This window comes from Trichomycterus rosablanca, chromosome 12, assembly GCF_030014385.1.
Source record: "Trichomycterus rosablanca isolate fTriRos1 chromosome 12, fTriRos1.hap1, whole genome shotgun sequence".
Lineage (NCBI taxonomy): Eukaryota > Metazoa > Chordata > Actinopteri > Siluriformes > Trichomycteridae > Trichomycterus > Trichomycterus rosablanca.
The window spans coordinates 22,928,757-22,955,005 of NC_085999.1; the positions used below are offsets into that span (position 1 = coordinate 22,928,757).

Below are 26,249 nucleotides of genomic sequence, written 5' to 3' on the forward strand. Positions count from 1 at the left end.
TTACAAATAAATTTTTTAAAAATCCTACAATGTGATTTCCTGGATTTTTTTTTCTCATTTTGTCTCTCATAGTTGAAGTGTACCTATGATGAAAGTAGGAGAACTTGCACAATCAGTGGCTGACTAAATACTTTTTGACCCCACTGTACAGTATATATATATATATATATACTGTATATATATATATATATACTGTATATATATATACAGTGTATCACAAAAGTGAGTACACCCCTCACATTTATGCTGATATTTAAGTATATCTTTTCATGGGACAACACTGACAAAATGACACTTTGACACAATGAAAAGTAGTCTGTGTGCAGCTTATATAACAGTGTAAATTTATTCTTCCCTCAAAATAACTCAATATACAGCCATTAATGTCTAAACCACCGGCAACAAAAGTGAGTACACCCCTAAGAGACTACACCCCTAAATGTCCAAATTGAGCACTGCTCGTCATTTTCCCTCCAAAATGTCATGTGATTTGTTAGTGTTACTAGGTCTCAGGTGTGCATAGGGAGCAGGTGTGTTCAATTTAGTAGTACAGCTCTCACACTCTCTCATACTGGTCACTGAAAGTTCCAACATGGCACCTCATGGCAAAGAACTCTCTGAGGATCTTAAAAGACGAATTGTTGCGCTACATGAAGATGGCCAAGGCTACAAGAAGATTGCCAACACCCTGAAACTGAGCTGCAGCACAGTGCCCAAGATCATCCAGCGTTTTAAAAGAGCAGGGTCCACTCGGAACAGACCTCGCGTTGGTCGTCCAAAGAAGCTGAGTGCACGTGCTCAGCGTCACATCCAACTGCTGTCTTTGAAAGATAGGCGCAGGAGTGCTGTCAGCATTGCTGCAGAGATTGAAAAGGTGGGGGGTCAGCCTGTCAGTGCTCAGACCATACGCCGCACACTACATCAAATTGGTCTGCATGGCTGTCACCCCAGAAGGAAGCCTCTTCTGAAGTCTCTACACAAGAAAGCCCGCAAACAGTTTGCTGAAGACATGTCAACAAAGGACATGGATTACTGGAACCATGTCCTATGGTCTGATGAGACCAAGATTAATTTGTTTGGTTCAGATGGTCTCAAGCATGTGTGGCGGCAATCAGGTGAGGAGTACAAAGATAAGTGTGTCATGCCTACAGTCGAGCATGGTGGTGGGAATGCCATGGTCTGGGGCTGCATGAGTGCAGCAGGTGTTGGGGAGTTACATTTCATTGAGGGACACATGAACTCCAATATGTACTGTGAAATACTGAAGCAGAGCATGATCCCCTCCCTCCAGAAACTGGGTCGCAGGGCAGTGTTCCAGCATGATAATGACCCCAAACACACCTCTAAGACGACCACTGCGTTATTGAAGAGGCTGAGGGTAAAGGTGATGGACTGGCCAAGCATGTCTCCAGACCTAAACCCAATAGAACATCTTTGGGGCATCCTCAAGCGGAAGGTGGAGGAGCGCAAAGTCTCGAATATCCGCCAGCTCCGTGATGTCATCATGGAGGAGTGGAAAAGCATTCCAGTGGCAACCTGTGAAGCTCTGGTAAACTCCATGCCCAGGAGAGTTAAGGCAGTTCTGGAAATAATGGTGGCCACACAAAATATTGACACTTCAGGAACTTTCACTAAGGGGTGTACTCACTTTTGTTGCCGGTGGTTTAGACATGAATGGCTGTATATTGAGTTATTTTGAGGGAAGAATAAATTTACACTGTTATATAAGCTGCACACAGACTACTTTTCATTGTGTCAAAGTGTCATTTTGTCAGTGTTGTCCCATGAAAAGATATACTTAAATATCAGCATAAATGTGAGGGGTGTACTCACTTTTGTGATACACTGTATATATATATATATATATATATATATATATATATATATATATATATATATATATTATATATAAAAATAGGGTCTGATAAGTCAACACCTCAAATTTCCCCCATCTAGACAGATTTAAGTGTGAAGAAACCCAAGGAATGTCTTCGACCCACAATGTTGCTGCCAAAGTACTGTAGGACAATGTACAGACAGCCATTTTAAAAAAAGCTCAGAATATAGCTTTGTATGTTTTTACTAAGATCCATTTTATAGAACTAACTGCACTCAGTGGTGCAAACATTGTTTTTTTTTTTTTTTTTTTTACAAATGTTCTCATATTTCATAAAGATAATGCCGTATACATATTGTTAACAATTGTCAAAAGTTGTTTAATGAACACCAGTATAAAGCCAAGCATCATCCATTGTCGCCTCAATCACTACATTTAAACATCTTTGAACTATAATTGGCAAGTTTTACAGTGCCGACTGAATATACCATGTCCCCCTCATTTATCTTTCAAAGAATGATGTATGTAGCTATACATATTAATGGGAAACAGTGGGAGCCAGGCAGGAATGCTAGGGGGCAATTCAAATGCAAAGATAAATAAGTAAATACAATTGTGTAGTTAATACATTCAATATCTTGTTTTCATACAGGTTTTCTTTATAGCATGCAGGTCATGTCATGATTTGCAAATCACTGCATCATTTACATTTTTCCTACTGTCCCAGTTGTTGAGGTGGTTTTGTAGAAAAATCACATTTTGTTTGTTGTATGTTGATATGTTTTTTTTTACGTTATTGCATGCAAACGTGTGAAATTATACAAAATGTGTAAATGATGCCTCATGCCTCAATAATCCAGAAGTCTAAAAACTACTAGCCTGTATGTTATCACGTGCTTATAATTCATGAGCAGGTTATAAAGAACCTATTGACATAATTTTAATACAACACGGTTGTATTAAGAAAGGATGTGTTTAAAATAGCACCCTGATCCCTATTTTCTACAAAGTGCAGAGTGCATTAGGGACAAGCTGTGTAATATCGCGTACATGCTATGTGTGTGTTTAAAGAAAGGATGTGTTTAAAATAGCACCCTGATCCCTATTTTCTACAAAGTGCAGAGTGCATTAGGGACAAGCTGTGTAATATCGCGTACATGCTGTGGACTATAACTGTATTGTAATGTAGTATAAGATGTGGCAATTCCTCAAAACATTCTCCAATTCTCTCTTAAGTTGACAACAGGATGACTAGATAGTGCACTAGGTAGTAAACAAGTTGTAATTTTGGATGTGAAATGAGGCGTTTATGATAGGCGGGATTTCTTGGTCATGTTTAATTCCGTGTTATGGCTGATTGGTTGGTGGTTAACGTATGGCGCTGCAGATTCGTTGTGTTGGACTATCGCATGATTGGATGAGTGCAGACCACGCCCATTTCCTAAGTCTCCTGTGCTAAAGTGTAACTAAGTCAGTAACCGTTCAGGTCAGTGTCTGTCTCTTTGATCTTCAGCTCTAACTAATTTAAAGGTATGTATAATTTAACATCTTGTTCAATGAATAAGTTCGTTACCGTGTTGTATTAAAATGTAGAGTAGTGTGTATAGAGTCGATAGCATCTGCTTTTCTAACAATAAAAAGATAATTGTATGAATGTAGTCATTTATAAAAAGACCCGATGCAAACCTATATATTATGTAACGTTAAAAGCTGATCCCAATTATTGGATTCAGTATTAACCCGAGCTGACATTCATGTGTAGTGGACACATATCTCTCTGCCAGAGTTGCTTCTTCATAATAAAATACTGTAGCTTAATACAAGTGCAATCTAAAAGCAGCCAACGAAATGTATTCACTTATTACTCAAGCACCTGCCGTTCTTACAACGGCAATGTCTTATATTGTTGCTCATTATTTTGCTTTATGTTGATCGCTCCTTATTCCCACTACAATAGCTCGTTGAACAGCCTCAGGTTTCTTCTTTTCTGCCTTGAACATGAAAGAAAAATGCTGACTCACGGGTCTTACAGGATTTTCCTGAAAGCTATTCATTCCTAACTAGAGATTCTAGAGATTATTAATCTGAGATTCTGCATCATGTATGAAAATGTTATTCAAATTTTCAGCTCTTGTAAGGAACATATATGGCGCTACAGGCTTCAAATGTTCTTGTCATTGAATTATTAGACCACTTTATTGTTCAAAACAAACAGCATTAGAAAAGAGGAACAATGGACAAGAAAAGCTTCTGACTGATATACTGTACACATTGCAAGACAGTTACTAATTGACCCAAAGGTACAGCCACAAAACAATAAAAAAATGTAAATACTGTATTCACTTTTCAAACAGCTGAAATAAATGGTGGGCTGCTATTTAAAATCTGTACCAAAGTTCAAAGTGCAAATGTTCACGACTTGGTGCAAGGAGCACAAAATCAGAATCAATGATAAATTAAAAAATAGGGTCTGAAGTCAGTACTTCATATTTTCCCCATCTAGACAGATTTAAGTGTGAAGAAACTCAAGGGATGTCTTGGAAATGACCCACAATGTTGCTGCCAAAGTACAGTAGGACAATGTACAGACAGCCTCAGAAGATAGCTTTGTATGTTTTACTAAGATCCATTTTATAGAAATAACTGCACCCAGTGGTGCACACATTTGTTTTTTACAAATGTTCTCATATTTCATAAAGATAATGCCTTATAAATATTGTTAACAATTGTAAAAAAAGTCGTTTAATAAACACCAGTATAAAGCCAAGCATCTTCCTTTACCACATCAGTTACTACATTTAAACATCTTTGAACTTCCATGGCAAGTTTTGCAGTGCAGACTGTATATACCATGTCCCCCTCATTTATCTTTTAAAGAATGTTAAGAATGCTCCAACATCCTGCTCCAAAATTACTCCACATTGAAGACTTGTATGACAGCACTCAAAAAGAATTAAAGTTAATTTGGAAGCAAAGACTGGCACCTTATCTTAATAACTTTTTAAATATTAATATATACTGAAAGGCTTTACTTCCATTGTTCAGCCTCTATACATATGCCCTCATATCCTCCTATTGAAAAGTCTTTTAAAACAGCCTTTAACACTGATCATTGACATGGCAAAAAAATATTTAAAAAGCAGCCGCCATCACACTTTTGATATTTGTAGCTGACTTAGTAAACGTGATATGAGTTTTGATATACCATACGTGAAAGTTTACAGTAGGGATGCATCAATACAATTTTTTCCCAAACGAGTACAAGTACAAGTACATGCATTTTTGTACTTGCCGATAACGATACCAATACCTATTTAGAATACCGTTTTTTTTTAAAAAACAAAAACACACGTGAGAAGTGACGTGAAGTTTAATGATACCACGTCAACAAGTAGCGAGTGATCAAAGTGTTTGTGCGCTGATGTGATGAAATCAAGGAGGAAAAATAAATGAATCTGAGTGAATTTGGCAACACGAATAGCATGGATTGTTCTGAGTTGGAGGTTAATAAATATTTTTGCAATGTTGGTGTTTTGTTGTTATGTTTTGTAGAGAACGATCAGGTCAGAAATGCTGTAAAACGTGTGTGTGCCGGTGTATTCTGATATAAACTATATTATCCCCCTGTCCCACCTGTTTACACTCCTCTCCTGCAATTACCCTCACACCGTATCCTGCGTTCTCATTGGCTGTTCGACATGTCACTCATTCCCAGTCGCACATCTCAGATCAGATGTCTGACGTGCTACAAAACTCGATCCGGTCGCCGAGCGAAAATCAGGGCAAAAATCGTGTAGTGTGAACTAGGCATAACGCACAGGGCTCTAGAGTGCGACCAATTTGGTTGCACATGCGACCTAATTTCTCAAGGGTGCGACTGAAAACAATCTGAGGTCGCACCGGTGCGACCAGCCGTTCGAGGCAAAAAAAAGTCTCTGTGACTCTGAAAGTCTCCGGTGCAACAACAGACACACATTAGGCCCATATCTATATGTCTAAACCAATCAGAGATAGTGAAGGGCGGGACCAGCGTCATCAACGGTGGGCGTTACACAGCGAAAGTTAAGAGTAGTAATATCATGGCGGAGTGTGTAGAATATGTGTGAGCGTCTGTGCTGCTGTTACAGATGTTGGTTTTAATGTAAAAACATCAATCAAATATCGGTGATAAGACGTGACGTGTTTGTCTCAGTTGTTGTTTTCTTTAGTTAATTGACGTGAGAAGAGTTTTGCGCTTTCACCGCGACTCTCGACGTAAATAACCGATTTGCTCAGCGCTCGACTCGAGAGATAAAACATCATTAAAGTTCCATGATACAAACAAACATCTGTGTGAAATAACCATCAAATCCAGTCTAACAGCTCCACATGTATCTGTGTTTAGCTGGATTTTCACGTGTGGTGTTTATATTTCATGTTAAGCATTGTCCGGGTCACTTTTACCACCTCATATCACACAGTTCATCTTTTTTAAGGCACTTTAAAAATATCAGCGGCAAACTGACTCAAAATGTAATAATGTCATGTCATGTAGCCTATGTCAATAATATGCATCTCGTTACTGCATTAACTATATATAGTATTCTTATCATTAAATGAGATGTGCAGTTTGAAGCCCTTAAAACACTTGCACTTTTAATTTAGATTTTCTTTTTATTTCATTTATCTTGAGTTTAAATTTCAGCTCAGTGAAGCACTTTAAGCACCAACACTTTTTCAGTAAGTTACCTTTCTTGTAGAATTGTGCTTCAAATAAAGTACTTTATGTTGACCAGATTGTTAGTTAATCATTTACAAGTCAATATTGCCTATATGGACAGTGATTTAAAAAAGAAAGTGAACCTGTAAAACTGAGGTGTTAAATGCGATGCGGTCGAAAAAAAAAAAAAAAAAAAAAAAGTTAGGCGCACCAGTGCAAAAAGTTAGTCTAGAGCCCTGACGCAGCAACGTGCACTAGACACACGGTATCGGATGTTTAGTATCGGAGCCTCGTTTGCGAGTACGAGTACAAGTTAATGAGCGCGGTATTGGGCAAATACCTGATACCAGTATCGGTACTCATGCATCTCTAGTTTACAGTATATCAAAATATAATATTTCAGCTTGACCTGTAGGCAGTGCAACATGGCTTAAAGTCATGATGACATGAAACTCAGTGATGTTTAAGATTTTAATGGGACACTACAAGGTTCTGGGTTAACAGTTTTTATAAAACTGACAAATTGTACATTTTTGATTAAATATCACAGAATTTAAATAATAAACTTCAAATATTAAGCTGCATAATTTAATGGGATTTTATTAATATCTATCCTGACTATGTTTCAGCTTTGGCTAAAATGGCTGCGAAGATTAAGGCCGGGTCTGTGGTGGAGCTCCAGGGAGATGAAATGACGAGAGTAATCTGGGAACTGATTAAAAACAAGCTCATCTTTCCATACCTGGAGTTAGACCTGCACAGGTAAGGGGGCAGTGAGGTATAGCATAGTATAGAGGTATAGTGAGGAACTCAATTTGGCACCAAGGATTTTTTTCAATAAAATATTAAAAAGTGGTGTAGGGGGTAAATTAAATAGGAAGATTTCCATTTATTATAAACACACAGAACGGAGCAATTAAATTCTGGAAACATCTAAAAAGGGGAGACCCAAAATCTCATCATTATGAAGCTCTGCAACACCAGGAAATAAGCAAAGACACCTTTTCCCTCATCCAACTGGTCCTGAGTCACTGCACATACACACCACTAACACACAAAGACACTCCACCTACACAAACATACACACTACCTACACACATCTTTACACCATTAACACACTATCACAATAAGGACTAATCTGCAAACCCAATTAGAATGAATCAGACTTTTTTTATGTTACTATTTGGCACTGCTACTGTTGTTGCTTTTTAAAAAATATTTTTGTTACTATTTCTCTATATTGTATGAGAATTGTTATTATTATTTGATGTTGATGTTGTTTATGTTAAGATGACTAAGTTATTTTAGTTTTAAGTAAGCAGCACGATGGGTAGCACTGTCGCCTAACAGCAAGACACACGTGACAAGGTTCGATCCCCAGGTGGGGCGGTCCGGGCCCTTTCTGTGTGGAGGTGCATGTTCTCTTAACCACAATAATAACTAAATGGAAAACAAAGGCATTTTTCTACAAGGTGTTTTATTTTCCTGATGAAATTTTCATTTTCTGCAAATATTAAATAACCAAACTTTTTCATTTTCTCATAATGCAGCACCACTGTTTTTATTAGCATTATAGATTAGCACACAAGAACTGATAGATGGTGTAACAAATTATCAGAGACATTAGAAGATTAACTGTTGGCTAGTGTTACTGGATAATGCCACCCACTTCTCATGTGCCAGACCTTTGCACTTTGTTTCAACAATGTTTACTCATTTATTATGGAATCTTCTTTCAACATCTGTACTATGAAGTTATGTACCCTACTGTAGTGTGAGCAGTTTGTACATTATCTGTAGAAGTGCAATTGGAAATATTAAACCACCAAGAAAAAAGGCTTTTAACTTTAAATGAAGTCTTTATCAGCTGAATGATACAGCAAATGTACAAAAAATTTATAATACTATTTTAAAGTAGCGGGATATTTTGTTAATGCTGCCATGGCACAATTATTCAAACCCTAAAATATTGCTGATCTCAAAACCTACAGCTAGTCTGTATGACATAAAGGTGTCAGAAACTGGTTTAGAACTTGCCAGAATCACTACAGGTTATCAGGGGGAAAAGGATGTTCCACCAGCGACTGAGACTGGGGGTTAAATAATAAGTGTACATGGACATAAGTCAATAGAACTAGATGTTTTTCCATTTAAACTTACACTACATACATTTAAGCAATTTTGATTAGTTGAGATAATTTTCTCTGTTTACTGAGACTTTTTGTATAATCACTTTTTGCCATTTCAGTGATCAGTGTTGTAGGACATTACATGTTGTTGGGTTTGACATTAAATGTCCAAGTACAGAGTCTGTATTTTAACAAATTCTTATGAAATTATTGAGTTATTGATTTATTTACATGTTTTTTTTATTGCAGCTATGACCTGAGCATTGAGAACCGTGATGCCACAGATGATAAGGTGACAGTAGAGGCTGCTGAAGCGGTGCGCCGCTACAATGTAGGCATCAAGTGTGCCACCATCACGCCAGATGAGAAGCGTGTAGAAGAGTTTAAGCTTAAGCAGATGTGGCGCTCACCTAATGGAACCATCCGGAACATCCTAGGTGGCACTGTGTTTCGTGAGGCCATCATCTGCAAAAATATCCCTCGTCTGGTACCAGGCTGGACCAAACCCATCATAATCGGCAGACACGCTCACGGAGACCAGGTAACATGGAAACAATTGCTATTGAATTTTGTCTTTCAGGATTTCTTATAAAGAAATATTATACTATACTAGTAACTATTGACATAGCATACAAGTGAGCATGCAGACCACAGTTTTGACAAGTCTGACAAAATAAAATGTGAGGGGTAAAAGTATTAAATTCCTTTAATAAAACATTCTGTATTTTGAATACATCGTATCGAATCTCAGTTCTGCCATCCAGCTTGTTGTTCATACAGGGTTGGACGTGCTAAAATTCAGTAGAAAAAGGGGAGAAAATGCATAAGAAATTAAATAAAATAAATAAAAAAAGAAAACATTCTGTAATTAATAAGAAATATTCCAGTGATGGAACACTAAAAGCAACAAATGGTGAAATAACACGCAGCACACCAACCCAGCAACTATGTATTTTAAGAAATACTATTGTTAAAACATTTTTCTAAATAATCTCCATCACCTGAATTTAAGGTCAGGGACTGATACAGGATAAGAAGGTCTGGTGTGAAATTGCTGGAAATGCTGCAGGAGTGGGTGCGGTCCTCCACCCATTTCTCAAACACAGTGAATTGGCTGCTCAATTTTACCCCTTAGTGAAAGTAAGTAAATTAGCAAATGTCCACACTGTCCAGGGTTTATTTCTGCTTAACGCCCACTGTCTTTGGGCAGCATTTAACCCATCATGACCCTGATCAGAATTGAGCAATTACTTAAAATGACTCACTATTTGTTAATAGTTGTTTCTTTCATCTGCCGCAGTTGACTTAATCTGTCACCATGTACAAAACCCAGATAAAGCAGCTTCTCACACAGATGGTTAAAAATTAAGTGCCCTTGGGCTACTGAAACCACTCCTACTGTAGACAGTTGAGACATGACACATGTCCCAGATAGTCAGAGCAAAGGGCAACACCTCATTAGTGACACTTGCAACATCACAATGATATAAGTTATTTTAGTGTGCCAGTTAGTCCACACACTGGCCTTCTGCCATTACTGTTAGCCAATTTAGCACTGGTTACTCCAGCCTAGGGTAATTCTCAGAAGTGTTTCCTCATGGAGTTTTACTGATGCAGAATAGTATGATTTTTTTTTTTTAAATAACATTTCTAATGCACTAACACAAAACACTGCCATAGACATGTATTGATCAGGTGGTCTATACCAGATGCTGCATTGGACACACACACACAGTTAACACACACATATCTTGTAAGAGGGGAAGCTCCTCCACTCTGTGATACCTGCCATATACCAGTTTCAATCAAACATATACTAACTGAATGTTCTAAATACTTACAGCAACATTAATCTACTGCAATACCAAAGACTATAAAAAAAACCTTTAATCAAGCCGAAATGAAAACAGTCCTTTGTTTTGGAAAAAAAAATGGTCTAAAAAAGAGCATCTAAAGAACATATAAAAACAACATTTGACAAGGCCTATAAACTACAGTATGAGAATTACCTACCTTTCCTGTTGTGAATAGAACAACTGTGTAAGCCTGAATGTTTGTGTTAAATTGTGGTTGGGTGTTGTTGCTGTTATAAATTAACAGATAATTACAATAACTAGTTTCATTTTAAGGCCTTAAATCTATTTGTATAGACTGCCTTCTTCTTTTTTTTGCATTAATGAAAAATGATTACAGATTTAATAGTCTTGCAGTTAATTGCCCACCCCATTAAGCAAACATTTAAAAAAAAAGTTCTGTTTCATAATATAAGCTAATGTAATTAGTTTACAAAAGGAATTTACACTGGTAAATATTAAACCTCCTAGTTTATGCTGCTACCTTTATGCTGACTCTTGGAAGATAATACAACACTGGTTCTTGTCTTTTGTCTCATAATTTGTTTAAGGTTAAATATTTTTTTAGCCCTTTCATGGTACAGCGTTGCCCTTTCTATTCCTGTTAAATGCTAAAATTCATTTTTTAATTGATGAATTAAAAATGCAGTTTCAACAGTAATTTTATAATATGAGTTTGTTAATGAGTTGGTTATTAAAGCTAAATATATTTATACATCTTATGTGTTATTAACACATCTTTAAGTATTACTACACATTCTCACGGTATTGTTCATTCCTACTTCACAGGTGCATTGTAGTACTATTACAATGGGAGTTTGACTTTATTTCTCCACTAGATGCAACTCCTGCTCTTTGACCTACCAGTAATTCTCTAGTCTGAAATGTGCTTCACTGTTCTGTTTCAGTATAAAGCCACAGACTTTGTTGTTCCTGGACCTGGAAAAGTTGAGATGACATACATACCCAGTGATGGAGGACAGCCTCTTAAGTTTGTCATCCACGACTTTCAAGGTACATCATTTTAAACTCTTAAACAAGCTGGGACAGTTCAGTAAATACACAGTGTTTCCTACATTTACTTTACTTTTATTTCAGTGTGAACACAATATATTTTATGTGCTGTCTTGTCAGCTTGATTTCATTTCTTAATATGCATCCATTCCAGTATTTCAGGCCTGCAACACATCCCAAAAAAGGAGTTAGAACTGGGCAGTTTAGGGTAATTGCACTAGTAATGGTGACAGGTGATGTCAACAGGTGATACTAATCATGCTTTCTAATCTTTGAAGGTAAAAGATGGGCAAAGGATCTTCAGTTTGTTAACAAATGCATGAGAAATTTATTGAATAGTTAAAAAACAATGTTCCTCAAAGAAAGATTAACAGGGATTTGCGTACTTCTCCCTCTACAGTGCATAATATCAATAAATAATTTAAGGAATCAGGAGAAATTTAGTGCATATAGTGCAAGGGTGTAAGCCTAAGCTGAAAATCCGTGATCTCCAATCCCTCAAACGGCACTGCATCAAAAACTGTTGTTCATCGATTGTTATATTCTGACCCCATGGTATGATATTACCTCACAAGTTTGAACTAGTGTTTATTACCTTACCAGCATTGCTTCATATAGAATACTGTCCAAAGAGATTGCCTTTTATGTGTGCATGCTCCACCCCTCCATAAACAAATACTGCATTGATTAAATAGAAGCTTTACTAACACATTATCTTGCTTCTGTGCACTCAAGAGTGATGCAAGTGTAGTGTTGGCATGGGTAACTGGGCTGGGTATTTAGAGTTAGTCAGCTGGGCCTTGGGAGGGGTATGAAGGTGTTTTCTAATTCGCCTGAATACTGATCACCTGAGACTCACGTTCATATTCCCCCTGAGCCCACTTCCAGTGTGTTTTGTGCTAACATTTCTTGCTTTTCTGAGATAACTCTGAGAATTCATTATAGTTTATCATGTCTGAGATAGTTTAGCTTAGTCTGTGTTTAGTGCATGTTATTAAAGTGTAGTCCTGTTGAGTTGATGTGTATTAATATATATCTTTTTAATAAACCTGCACCAGCATTCCTAAATAGCCTCTGCCCTGCCAGTGCGTTAGTTACATTTACCTAAAATTATATGCAAAATATGTACATTATATCTTTTTAATGAATAATAATTGGGTGCATAGCTTAGTGACACAAATTTGTTTCCCTTAAATGACCTGTATATTGGTGTTCCATTTTAAATGCTTAAAAAATGTAAACAGGTTGTATAAAGGTATATGCTGTATATTTGTGAGTTTTTCCCTCACTTCTTTTAAAACTTATTTCTGAGTCTTTTGTTAGCAATGTGTTTTGTAATAAAGCAACAGTATTTTGATAACAGGTAACACAAAAAGGACATGTGATGTATTTTTGCATAATCGCAGTATATTTATATTATCTATTTCTGGGTGACTTAACTGTAGGTTGGCCTACATGGTAGGTAATAGAACAATCATGAGTAATTATGATGCACTAATTTAGTCACTGTTTTAGGGCAGCATCACAGACCATTTTAAACACTGATATTATAACTTAATGTAAGATGTAATAAGTTCGAAATGAGATGTAAAGAAGTAAGCTTGTATTTTATAGCTCATGTCATTTAGTTTCATTGTAATTACAGCCTGTAACCTTTTACTCTGTCTGACCAAGACAGGTGAATTAGTATTTTATAGCAAAAACACCACATCATTTCAGCAGAACTATTTAATTGTTTTTGGGGTTATTTCCCAATGCTGTAAGACTTAGACACTTAGGGTTATATTCCTAAGATTGTAAAGGATAAAAAGGTGAAATGACTTATTTGTTAGTACTACTACTACTTTTGAAAGCTTTTAAAATTTTCCCCATTATTTGTTAATTTTTATTATAACTAGTTATCACTGTAATTAGTAACATTATTTAATGAGAAATAGAAAATTAACATGAATTTTTTAGGTAAGTGCTGCCATTATTTTTCCATTTCATTATCGACTTGTAACAGCTACAATTACTGAATTATTGTTCATTAATTTGAATTTGAAAATGTGCATATAATGGTTACGTAAACACAACTAGTTACTATTTTATCATTTTATCCTCAATTTGTAACGGCTACAATTATTATTATGTAACAACTACGAAATTAATATCATTATCCACGTATTACAATTTGTAATGTAAAGTGCTACCAAAAAATTGTATCATAATAGTTGTTGTAAGATGGTAGAGTATGATGTTAAGTGCTCTTTTAACAATATTAATAATAAATGGCCTGGCCTATTCCTTGCTGTGTGCAGGCACTGGTGGTGTTGCTCTGGGCATGTACAACACTGACAAGTCCATCCGTGAATTTGCTCACAGCTCCTTCCAAATGGCGCTGTCCAAAGCCTGGCCTCTCTACCTCAGCACCAAGAACACCATCTTAAAAAAATATGACGGTCGCTTCAAGGATATCTTCCAGGAGATCTATGAGAAGTAAGATGCACACGCATGACATAGGTTATGCATGATTTTTATACACTGTTCTAATGTTTCAAAACAGGTAGCATATAAATACATTATTATTATTATAAATTATTATGATAGTTATTGTTATAAAAATATAATTTCCCAGATATGTAATATTTTACATTAACTAGATAAATAAACTAACTATGTATTTAATCTTGGTGGAAAATTGCCAACAATTCTTGTAGTTTTTTGTTTGTTTGTGTCTTTTTGTTTTGACTGACAATTATTGAGTTAGATAATGTTAGATAACGTGTAATCATGATTTAGGATAAAAACAGCATTATCCACGAACAACTAAGCATTTGAGGAGCAAAGATGGGCAGAGGATCTCCAGGTAGTCAGCAAATGCGTGAGAAAACAATGTCCCTTAAAGAGAAGGTTGCAGGGAATTTACAATAGTATCACCTCTACAATAATATCATTTAAGGGATCTGGTGGAATTGTAGTGTGTATAGGGCAAGATAGCGAGAGATTAAAAAAATATTGTAGGAAGCAAAGGTTTTATTTTACTGATATCCCACTATAATACCATCATCTCTGGTACCCTTAATGATCATGCATTAGGGTTGTACCCGCTTTCCATTTCTCCCCTAGTTAAACTTCACAAAATGAAAACATATGGTAGAAGCCTTGATTGATTGAGTAAGAAATCTAGTATTACTATTCAATTAATTCTACGCAAACAGCACATCCTTAAGTACAGACATTGATGATTTGCTCCCCCTGTTACTCTAACATTATAAATAATAGCAACTCAAGGCTTAAAATCCTTTTAAAAACAATGCGTCAGCTCCTCCAACCATCTTTATCAGCCACTTTAGGTACTTCTGGTCAGTGCCAGGCCTAACTAAACTAAAATAAACTAAAATAAATAAGAAAAAATTCCCTGCAGTCACACAACTTGTTTCCTCTTTGTTTGCCCAAGTGCCTTGTGACTTATTTATGCATTTCAAGATGACTGATCCTTTGTCTGTTTACCAAATTATTAGCAAATTTACCTCTTCTTACTGTCAGCTTGATCCTGCCCCAACTAGCTTTCTAAAAGCATCTCTCATTTAGTAAATGCTCGTTTGTCATCCGGCTCTGTCCCAACTTCCCTCAACACAGCTGCAGTCACACCTATACTGCATGAACCTGTTCTTAATGCAACAGGTCTCACAAATTACCAGCCAATTTCATAGCCAAAGTACTGGAAAAGACCCTCAAATTAAAGAAATAAACTTCAACCACAACCAATTATCTCAAATCCATTACAGTCCAGTCCCCTGCCAGTACATCTAGGACCTAGACATCATCCTCAACCTTGGGTATAACAGAAAAGGTTAGACAAACCCAATACTATAACAACAACACTTTAAAGAAATCAATAACTGGCTCACCTTGCACATCCCTATCTATTCAGACGATACAAAACAAATAAAGGAGTCACAACAGCCAGAGTAATTGGCTAGTTTAACCTTAGAATCCAAATTCCAATTCACTGCTCCATGTTCACTATAGAATAGAATTCCTTCATCGTAATTGTACAACATTAGAAATTAGAAGTACCTCTTCTACCCAGTACACACTTAAACCAGTTAGGATCACCAAAAGAAACAAGATATATTGCATAAACATTGCACATTATTAAATGAGACATGATAAATATTGCACATTATTGAACACGACACTGGAAATATTGCACATTATTAAAGTATTGCACTTAAAATAAGAAAACTGCACTGCACCAAAATTATAAATAATAAATAGTGTGGGGAGAAAACATGATCAGTCTCAAATCAGATTTTACCTTTATCTTCAGATTTTTTTTATGTATTAGAGGAATTTAAAAATTATCTGAAGAGTTCTGTCGGCCCTGGAAATAAACTATTTTTGTCTGTTTGTTTGATATTTGATGCACCTGTATTGCCTCCCAAAGGGCAGGAGAGTGAACAGGTGATAGCCTGGATTGGAGGGATCTTTTATTATTTTCCTGGACTCAGCACACAGCCTTGTGGGGAGCCAGTAATAAGCGTAAGGGTGGAAGAGCATTTTGGAAGCCACTTTAAACTGTTTGTTTATGGCAGTTGGTGAGGAAGTCCTTTATCCAAGCGAAGATAAGTTGGGGAAGCCTAGAACAGACAGCTTTTCAACTAGTATGTCTGGAATTATTGTATTGAAGGCCAAGCTGTAATCTACCACAAGCATGCTTAGATAGCTCCCTGGGTGTTCCAGATAGCTCAGCACAGAGTGGATAGCAGTAGTGATGGATCTGTATTCCCTATAGGTGAACTGATGTGAATCAAAGATTAAAGAGAGGCAGGTTCTATTGTGTTGTGAAGCAAATCATTAAAACCATTAATGACTGGTTTCTTGGGGACAGGAATGATAGTAGCTGACTTTAGAGCTGGTGGAATGGTAGTCCAGCAGCTTTCCATGGTTTAACCGACATGAGCACCCTCAATGCTTGATGTTCGTGGAGAGTAAATGTGTGGGGGCTCAAGGTTGGTTGGGGGCAGTATGTCAGAAAACAGAGTTGTTGTTGTTTAAATTTATTCCATTGTGTGTGTTCAGAGCAGCCGAGAGAGTGCACCCACAGGTCATGTTTTAAGTTCTTTATCACTTTATCACACAGGCCCAGATGTGGATGGGGTACTGCTTTAAAAGCATGCTCTAGGTTACTTAGAAATACTTTTCTTGTTGAGGGGGCAAATGGAGTAAAAAATATGCAAACACCGGCCACAGACTTTATTGTAATAAAATCAAATAAAAATATAATAGACCTACCTAATCATTAACAATTACACTTCCCTTTTATTTGTATGAGTAATTATCTATTTTTGACAGTGTTGTGTAAACTAAGATTCTGCTGAAAGCTGATTGTAACATTGATGCAACTTTTTGAGCAATTCAGCACTGCTGTGGATGTACGGCTGTGACATATTAACACTCAATACAGGGAGCTAGAAGCCGTTTTGCTCATGCATGCTACAATTTTGTTTTGTTTCAGAAGCTCAAGTCATTCAGCTAGCCTTGGATCATATTTATAACAGCCACCATCTGAACTTTCTTATCTGCAAAGTTGTAGCCTAGCGGTTAAGGTACTGGACTAGTAATCAAAAGGTCGCTGGTTCAAGCCCCACCACTGCCAGGTTGCCACTGTTGGGCCCTTAAGCAAGGCCCTTAATCCTTACTTGCTTAAACAATATACTGTGGCTTTGGATAAAAGCGTCTGCTAAATGCTGAAAATGTAAAATGTAAATGCAAAGACTCAAAAGCTTGCCTTCAGGCATTACATAACTCTTCCCACTCTGTAACAGCAACCATCACCTAAAAGTTAAAGCAGTTAAAGTCTCATGGCCACAACATAAACTTCTGTTGAAACCCAGGACACTGTGGCCTGAGAGGAAATGATTAAGCAGACTTTTCTCTGGTCAAATTAATTTCATTTTTTAATGTACATCTATTCCTGCATTTCAGGCCTGCAACACAAAAAAGTTTGGAAGGGACAGTAACGCATTTATCACTTTGTAATGTTGCCATTCCTACTGACAAATCTAAAGACATTCTGTACTGGGAATGTTAGGACTGCAGGCAGGCCAGTCCAGTTTTCGTACCCTGTTCTTTCACAGCTATACCTTTGAAATGTGTGCAGCATGTGGTTTTGCATTGTCTTGTTGAAAAATGCATGGACATCCCTGGAAAAGATGTCTTGAAGGCAGCAGATGTTGCTCTAAAATCTCAATGTACTTTTCTGCATTAATGCTGCCACCACAGAAGTGTAAATTACCTTGGGCACTGACACAACCCCACACCTTGGGCACTGACACACTCTGGTTGAAGCGGGGATGCCAAGAACTTTGGAGATAATCTTGTACCTTTTAGACTGCTTGTTCTTTGTTAACATAGCATTTACTGGTCTGCCGAGACAGCTAGACTTGGCTATTGTGAACCTGGAGCATAGAATAAAACTAGCCATTTGAGGCATCAAAGCACCCATGTATAGGATAATTAAAGTCATGTGAGCACAGACAAGGTGGAGATAGATTAGTCTATTTTCTAATTTATCACAGTTTTGTCTGCTTTTGTCCTCAGTTTCAAAGTTAACAAAGGGGTGTCATTAATTGAGTCCTGGCATTGTTTTTGCATTTCAATTTCTTTTTTCCTGCCAAGTTTTTATTTTATTGTTTCTGTGTCTTGTGCTTTTCTGTATTAAACGTATGATACATTAAACCTATTTGCCAATAATAATGTCTTCACTGTGTGTGTTTGTTTGTGTGTGTGTGTGTGTGTGTGTGTGTGTGTGTGTGTGTGTGTGTGTGTGTGTGTGTGTGTGTGTTTTAGGGAATACAAGTCTCAGTTTGAGGCGAAGGGTATCTGGTATGAGCACAGACTGATTGACGACATGGTGGCCCAGGCAATGAAGTCTGAAGGAGGGTTTATCTGGGCCTGTAAGAACTATGATGGAGATGTACAGTCAGACTCTGTGGCTCAGGGTAAAACATACAGGATATACAAGCTTCCCCATTTACTGTTTTTCTTGTAGTCTCTTTCACTCTCCCTGTGTTTTTCTTCTAATGGAATCAACAATTTCAGGGAACAAATAGACATAATCAAATTGTCTCGTATAATTCAATTTGCCCTGTGTCCCTGCACTCAGGTTATGGTTCTTTGGGCATGATGACCAGTGTGCTGGTGTGTCCAGATGGGCGTACAGTTGAAGCAGAAGCAGCTCATGGAACAGTCACACGCCACTACCGCCAGCATCAGCAGGGCAAGGAGACTTCCACCAACCCCATTGGTAAGACACCCATCACTTATAGCTTATGGTTCATTCATATCTATGTTATTATTATTTATACAAATCCAAATAGTACCTGAAATTTTATTGAATTAAAATGAAAAGTACAAGGACAAGATTGTATTGTTCTTAAATATATACGCTCTTACTTAATTGGGTGGCTGCAATTTTTTTGACTGAAATATGCGAGATTGACTCCTGGTACACAGTTTTATGGAGTGACAAATCATGACCATGGAGTCTATAATGATCGAAATTGTTTAAGGCCTTTGTTTAAGGCCTCTAATTGTTTAAGAAAAACAGCTCGCATCACCACAGATACATCACCATGTTTCACAAGTGGGATTAAATACTTTTCTGCATGCCTATCTTTGTGTCTGCACCAAAGACATCAGATGTTTCTTACCAAAAATGCTTATTTTAGTCTAACCATAGAACAGGGATCTGCTAGTCCCAGTAATGACTGGCTTAAGTTTGTCTTCTGGCAAACTTTTCAAACAACCTCAGGTTATGTAGATGACATCTAATTAGTTAGGCTTTCAGACCCCAAGATAATGTCTGTGGTTTTCTGTGGTCTGTGATCCTTGAAGATTCTTTGGTCACTCAAACTATCTCGAATGCTTTTTATGGCAGAGATCAACAGTCTGGTCAGTATCAATAGGAAATTTAATATAATACGGTGCTCCCCTCTGCCAAAAAGCTTAATTTGGTTAGAAGAAATTACCCAAATCACTGGGTCATAACTGGGATTGTTAAAATCTTGATCTTAACACCATTAAGCACCCTGAGACCTCTAAATTAATGTAAACCACTGCTGCCCACAATTCTTTGACTTTTATTTTAAGTGTTTGACAGTTAAATCACAGTTGGTGACTTTTAAGTCACTGAACAGTAGCTCACAAGGCATTAACCTTAAGAAAACCATTTTGATAAAATTTATGGCTTTAAGTATTTACAAACGCCTATTTGTGGACCATGTTTTTTGTTTAAGCATCCATCTTTGCCTGGACACGTGGACTACTGCATCGGGCTGCACTGGACAAAAACTCTGAGCTGCGTTTCTTTGCCGAGGCACTGGAGGCCGTCTGCATTGAAACCATTGAGGCTGGTTACATGACCAAAGATCTTGCCATTTGTATCAAGGGCATGGCCAGGTAAGTTTAGCTCACAAAAATGATTATGATTCTTACTGGGGAACAGAGACTAGAGAAGGTCTCAAAAGCAGCACCTAGAGTCTGGGTGTCAGTAAACACCTGTTGAGAAGAACAACTAGGTGGGTATGCCAAAAAGCAGCCTACATGGCTTAATGGCCGCTAAGGGTCACCGACAGCAATGCTTTAATAATTATAAAAGTGAAAACAATACAATACGGCTGCTCAGGTGGCGCAGCGGTAAAAACACACGCTGAAACCAGAGCTGGGATCTCGAATACATCGTATCGAATCTCAGCTCTGCCTTGCCGGCTAAAGCTGAGCGCCCACATGAACAACGATTGGCCTGTTGTTCATATGGGCGGGACTAAGCCGGATGGGGTCTCTCTCTCTCATGACTGGTGCAATTACGACCTCTGCTGGCTGATTGATGGTGCCTGCACAGAGATGAGAAAAGAGTGCTCTTAGGGTGTGTCCCCCATACATGCAGCTAAGCTGCACTGCACTCGTCAAAGTGTAGGTGATAAGATGCATACGGCATTCTGCCCATGTGTCAGAGGGGGTGTGGGTTAGCTTCGTTCTCCTCAATCAGAGCAGGGATTGGCATTGGTGGAGAGGAAGCATGATGCAATGGGGCAATTGGACGTACTAAAAAGGGAGAAAAAGGGGAGAAAATGCATAAGTAAACAATACAATACAAGCAAAGAAAGTACACTATATGGATAAAAGTATATAAAGTTTATTAGTTCATAAAGTTTAGTCACCCTGACTAAACAGCTTTGGAATTAACTGAAACATCAGTTGAGGCTTTCTTGACACAGGCTGTACAGGCCTAAATGCTTGACCCCTACAGTGAGGGGGTCTAGTGATTCTGTAAGGAAGTGGGGGCTAGCTGGGCTTCAAACAGACAGGCCTCTGCAAAGTGCCATGCATGTATTTACATTTCTACATAAATGATGTAACATTTCTATCCTGTTGGGAGTTGTCTTCTCTGGAAAGACAATGGCATTATCCACAGTGCACAAGTGGTTATAAAATGTGTATACTAATTAGGTCAGATATATGTGTTGGCCTTTGCAAGAGTGCGTGACACTGCTTTCGGTGGGAACCCGTCTTAAGCAAGTAAAAAGAAGTGTTGGATGGGTCATCTCATAGTTTGTGGCTATCCTCAGTCAGAGTGGGGGGCCTTCAGCAGCAGAGGAAGTTATGACTGGGGAATTGGATATGACTAGATTAGAAGGAAAAGTGCAAATATAGACCTAAAAAAAAGAAATATATTTTGACATCGGTATTAGCCAGTACAGTTCTAGACACTTCTATGCATATACAGTGTATCACAAAAGTGAGTACACCCCTCACATTTCTGCAAATATTTCATTATATCTTTTCATGGGACAACACTATAGACATGAAACTTGGATATAACTTAGAGTAGTCAGTGTACAGCTTGTATAGCAGTGTAGATTTACTGTCTTCTGAAAATAACTCAACACACAGCCATTAATGTCTAAATAGCTGGCAACATAAGTGAGTACACCCCACACTGAACATGTCCAAATTGTGCCCAAATGTGTCGTTGTCCCTCCCTGGTGTCATGTGTCAAGGTCCCAGGTGTAAATGGGGAGCAGGGCTGTTAAATTTTGTGTTTTGGGTACAATTCTCTCATACTGGCCACTGGATATTCAACATGGCACCTCATGGCAAAGAACTCTCTGAGGATGTGAGAAATAGAATTGTTGCTCTCCACAAAGATGGCCTGGGCTATAAGAAGATTGCTAACACCCTGAAACTGAGCTACAGCATGGTGGCCAAGGTCATACAGCGGTTTTCCAGGACAGGTTCCACTCGGAACAGGCTTCGCCAGGGTCGACCAAAGAAGTTGAGTCCACGTGTTCGGCGTCATATCCAGAGGTTGGCTTTAAAAAATAGACACATGAGTGCTGCCAGCATTGCTGCAGAGGTTGAAGACGTGGGAGGTCAGCCTGTCAGTGCTCAGACCATACGCCGCACACTGCATCAACTCGGTCTGCATGGTCGTCATCCCAGAAGGAAGCTGACGCACAAGAAAGCCCGCAAACAGTTTGCTGAAGACAAGCAGTCCAAGAACATGGATTACTGGAATGCCCTGTAGTCTGACGAGACCAAGATAAACTTCTTTGGCTCAGATGGTGTCCAGCATGTGTGGCGGCGCCCTGGTGAGAAGTACCAAGACAACTGTATCTTGACTACAGTCAAGCATGGTGGTGGTAGCATCATGGTCTTGGGCTGCATGAGTGTTGCTGGCACTGGGGAGCTGCAGTTCATTGAGGGAAACATGAATTCCAACATGTACTGTGACATTCTGAAACAGAGCATGATCCCCTCCCTTCGAAAACTGGGCCTCATGGCAGTTTTCCAACAGGATAACGACCCCAAACACAACCTCCAAGATGACAACTGCCTTGCTGAGGAAGCTGAAGGTAAAGGTGATGGACTAAACCCAATTGAGCACCTGTGGCGCATCCTCAAGTGGAAGGTGGAGGAGTTCAAGGTGTCTAACATCCACCAGCTCCGTGATGTCATCATGGAGGAGTGGAAGAGGATTCCAGTAGCAACCTGTGCAGCTCTGGTGAATTCCATGCCCAGGAGGGTTAAGGCAGTGCTGGATAATAATGGTGGTCACACAAAATATTGACACTTTGGGCACAATTTGGACATGTTCACTGTGGGGTGTACTCACTTATGTTGCCAGCTATTTAGACATTAATGGCTGTGTGTTGAGTTATTTTCAGAAGACAGTAAATCTACACTGCTATACAAGCTGTACACTGACTACTCTAAGTTATATCCAAGTTTCATGTCTATAGTGTTGTCCCATGAAAAGATATAATGAAATATTTGCAGAAATGTGAGAGGTGTACTCATTTTTGTGATACACTGTATATCTAGTGTATGCAAAGATAAGCTATGCATATGTGTATGCTTGTAGAATTTAGTGCATGGTAGCTGTTCTGGTAGCTCATAACTGCCCAGCATCTTACCTTGTGGCTTATTACACAGCTGTCAAAACCACTGCAGACAAGTATGTTTTCTTTATTTTATGTTTTCTTCTCTTTTTTTAGTGTGCAGCGAGCTGACTACCTGAACACCTTCGAGTTCTTGGACAAGCTGGCTGAGAATTTAAAGATCAAACTGTCAAACCAACCCAAACTATAACCCCTGCTTCATACCCACCAAATCCACAATGCACACAATTGTAACAACAGGACCACTAACACATCAAGATCTCAGATCTGTTAAGTGCCAATCCACAAGCACGGCCAACCTTCTCTGCTGGTCTTATAGCTGGCCAGAGGACCACTTCTACCAGTGAGGCACTTTTAGGTAAAAAAGTGCCTTTTTAGAAGGTTAGTGATGCCACATATAGTCCTAACCTTTTTCAATGGTTTTTTACTTTACTAATAATTAATATTGTTACTATATTAAAATTTGTAGTGATACATATGCTTAATTAAAACAATTTCATAATATAATTTATTTCGCACTACTATTGCCCACATAATAAAGTTATTTTATCTATATTGTCAGTATGATGTAGGGCATGTCAAACAGTCTGTTAGGTTTCTTAAACCATGTGCAAGTGTTGTGTGTCTTATCTTTGTGGTAACACAAGCTGTCAGAAGTGGAACCTATTCTGAAGAAACATTTTTCAACTACATTCAGTTTTACTGAAGTTTTCAAATATTTGTACTTATTGATATAATGTATCCAGCTAATAAAAAGTGGGACCATGAATAGTGTCATTTGATTGTACAGGCAACATTCTGCTGGTGAAGGGAACTTTTCTTTACTGTAAGTAGATTGTTAGTGGGTTCTTAAAGTCCCACAGTTAAAATGCAAATTCAAAAAATAACTAGTCAGAAATACAAGGTTCATTTAATTTGGTGACTTTAATGTTAATCACATACAAATGAACAATTCCTCAGAAATCATACAAATGAAAAAGAATAGAATTGATTATGTACCGTATTTAAAGCAAAGTTTGCATAACATAAGTAGGGCCCTACTAAATTCTTAGGAATATGTGCCTAATTTCACAGACCTCATTTTTCAAAAATCACAGATTTCACAGATTTTTAAACCAAAGTGCCACATTTCACGACAGTCATTAAATAACACTCATAAATTGAATTATAGAATCAACCAAAAGGTACAATACACAGTCAGCCTACCTTAATAACTCCCTCTCAAAGATGAATGTTCTCGTCTGTGTTTTGACACACCATCCTCTGCATCCACATAATCGGTTGGGAGTTCAAACTCAGTTACACGAGTAGTGTTTTTAGCTGCTTTAGACTTCGACATCTTGAACATTTTGTCTGACCGATTGCTAATGTAACCGAGTGACTTTAGAGTTTATAAAGAAAGAAATAAACTGTACACAATCTATTGCAGCACAGAGATGATCACGTGTATAGAAGCACACTTTTACTTACTGCACTCAATACAAACACATGCATCAAACATTGTCAGCACACACCACAGCAAAGTCTGTTACACTCACGTAATTACAGTATGATTGCTAGTACCACCTCATATTGCACCTCATATTTCATATGCTACGTGAATGAAAAACATTAAATCGCTAAACACAAACCTTAAATTTTGACTTTTACAGCAAATTGCATATTACGGCAATTTAAATACATCTCACGGCCGTGAATTAGGAAGGGCCTTAAACATAATACAAACCTGATTCCCAGAAAAGTTGGGAAATTATGTAAAATACTATAAAAATAAGAATGTGTTTAATTCTTTTATGCCTTTATTTAACTGACAAAGGTACAAGGAACACATCTCAAATGTCTTCACTTATCAGCTTAACTGGATTTTGTATCTATTAACAAATTTAGAATGTGATGCCTGCACGATACTAAATTAGTTGGGATGGGCAAAATGCCAAACTTGCCAAAAGCTCATCACAAAAAGGACATCATCAAAAAAATCAGTGTAAAGAGTGTAATTAATAGGAAGGGTGGTGTAACAGTGATAAACATGCCTTTGTCCCAAGTTATTTTCAGTGTGTTGCAGGCATCAAATTCTAAATGTATTTAAATTTTCAAAATCCAATCTCTAAGAGTGGATTTCTTATAACTGATGCAATTATGACCTCCTGCTGGCTGATCAATGGCGCCTGCACAGAGATGGGGATAACTGGCATGACTTAACCCTATATGTACTCGCCTTGTGCAGGTGAAAAGATGCAGTCAGCTACTGCACACGTGTCGCAAAAGTGACCAGTGTGTTCTTTCTAACCTCCCTGACCAAAGCCCTTGCCCAAATTCCAAATTTGCCTGCACTGCCAACTTTAGGACAGTTCAAGGTCATGCTGAGCTTTTTGCCACAATTTGATTGCAGACAGTTCTTTGGACCTCATAGCGAAGTCTTGGCAATGCAGTGTAAATTGTGGGCTATCATATACCCAGGTGTGTATGTTTTGCCAAACTGTGCCCAATTCAAATAGCAAAAAGTGGAATTCAATTCCTTTCTAGACACATACTAAAGATAATTAAAGCAAAAAGGATGCACCTGACCACAATTTGCAATGCCACAGCAAAGGGTCTGGATTATTTTGTGAATAACAGATTTCAGTTTTTAGTTTTCAGTTAGTTTTAAAAACATGTTTTCATGTGATTATAAATGATTAAGTGTAGATTGATGGGTAAAAATTGCAATTTTATCTATTCAAAAGTAAAGCCACAACACAATAAAGGGTGCAAATAAATCAAAGGGTCTAAACCTACTTCAGGGGTTCTCATACTTTTATGGCTTGAGATTTACTATTTTCAGTTGACATGTCTTTGCGATCTACTTTTTAAAGTTAACCTCATCATTTTTTAAAAAAAGCTTTGAAGCTTTTTAAAATGCACTTCAGTTGCCTATATTGATATTCAGCATTACAGGGCAACTGAAAAAGCACACTAACCCTGTTCTGATGATTTGCACTGAATTGTGTCTGCCAGGTTTATGTAGTCTGGACAATAGTTGCTGATGCCAATTCTCAAGCAGCTTCCAAGTGTTCATCAGTAAGGCTGGACCGATATTTAGCCTTAATTATTTTCATGTGGGAAAAGACTGATTCACACAAGTTATTTGATCCAAACAAATGCTGTCAAATATGTGGCACATTTGTATATGAATGTCAGATTGTAGGGTTAAAATTCTTCAAGAGCAGATGGGTGTATGTGGAACAACGATGCAGTTTTTGAAGCCAGAACATCAACTTGGAAAGC

At 37.8% G+C, this 26,249-nt stretch overlaps 1 protein-coding gene across 1 annotated transcript; it reads left to right on the forward strand.

Moving 5' to 3' along the window:
• The first annotated feature begins 3,292 nt into the window (after positions 1-3,292).
• On the forward strand, positions 3,293-23,751 carry idh1 (isocitrate dehydrogenase (NADP(+)) 1). Its single transcript, XM_063006302.1, has 9 exons — positions 3,293-3,367; positions 7,166-7,298; positions 8,915-9,206; positions 11,427-11,532; positions 13,833-14,010; positions 18,370-18,521; positions 18,686-18,826; positions 19,818-19,980; positions 23,079-23,751. The coding sequence occupies exons 2-9, from the start codon at positions 7,177-7,179 to the stop codon at positions 23,170-23,172; spliced, it is 1,248 nt and encodes a 415-aa protein (XP_062862372.1). The 5' UTR covers positions 3,293-3,367; positions 7,166-7,176; the 3' UTR covers positions 23,173-23,751.
• The last annotated feature ends 2,498 nt before the right edge of the window (positions 23,752-26,249 follow it).

Bases quoted from the DNA above. Each gene is read 5' to 3' on its own strand.
- idh1 (XM_063006302.1), top strand. From the start codon at position 7,177: ATGGCTGCGAAGATTAAGGCCGGGTCTGTGGTGGAGCTCCAGGGAGAT. The intron at 9,207-11,426 runs GTAACATGGAAA...GTTCTGTTTCAG, and splicing joins GACACGCTCACGGAGACCAG to TATAAAGCCACAGACTTTGT. The intron at 11,533-13,832 runs GTACATCATTTT...TGCTGTGTGCAG, and splicing joins TGTCATCCACGACTTTCAAG to GCACTGGTGGTGTTGCTCTG.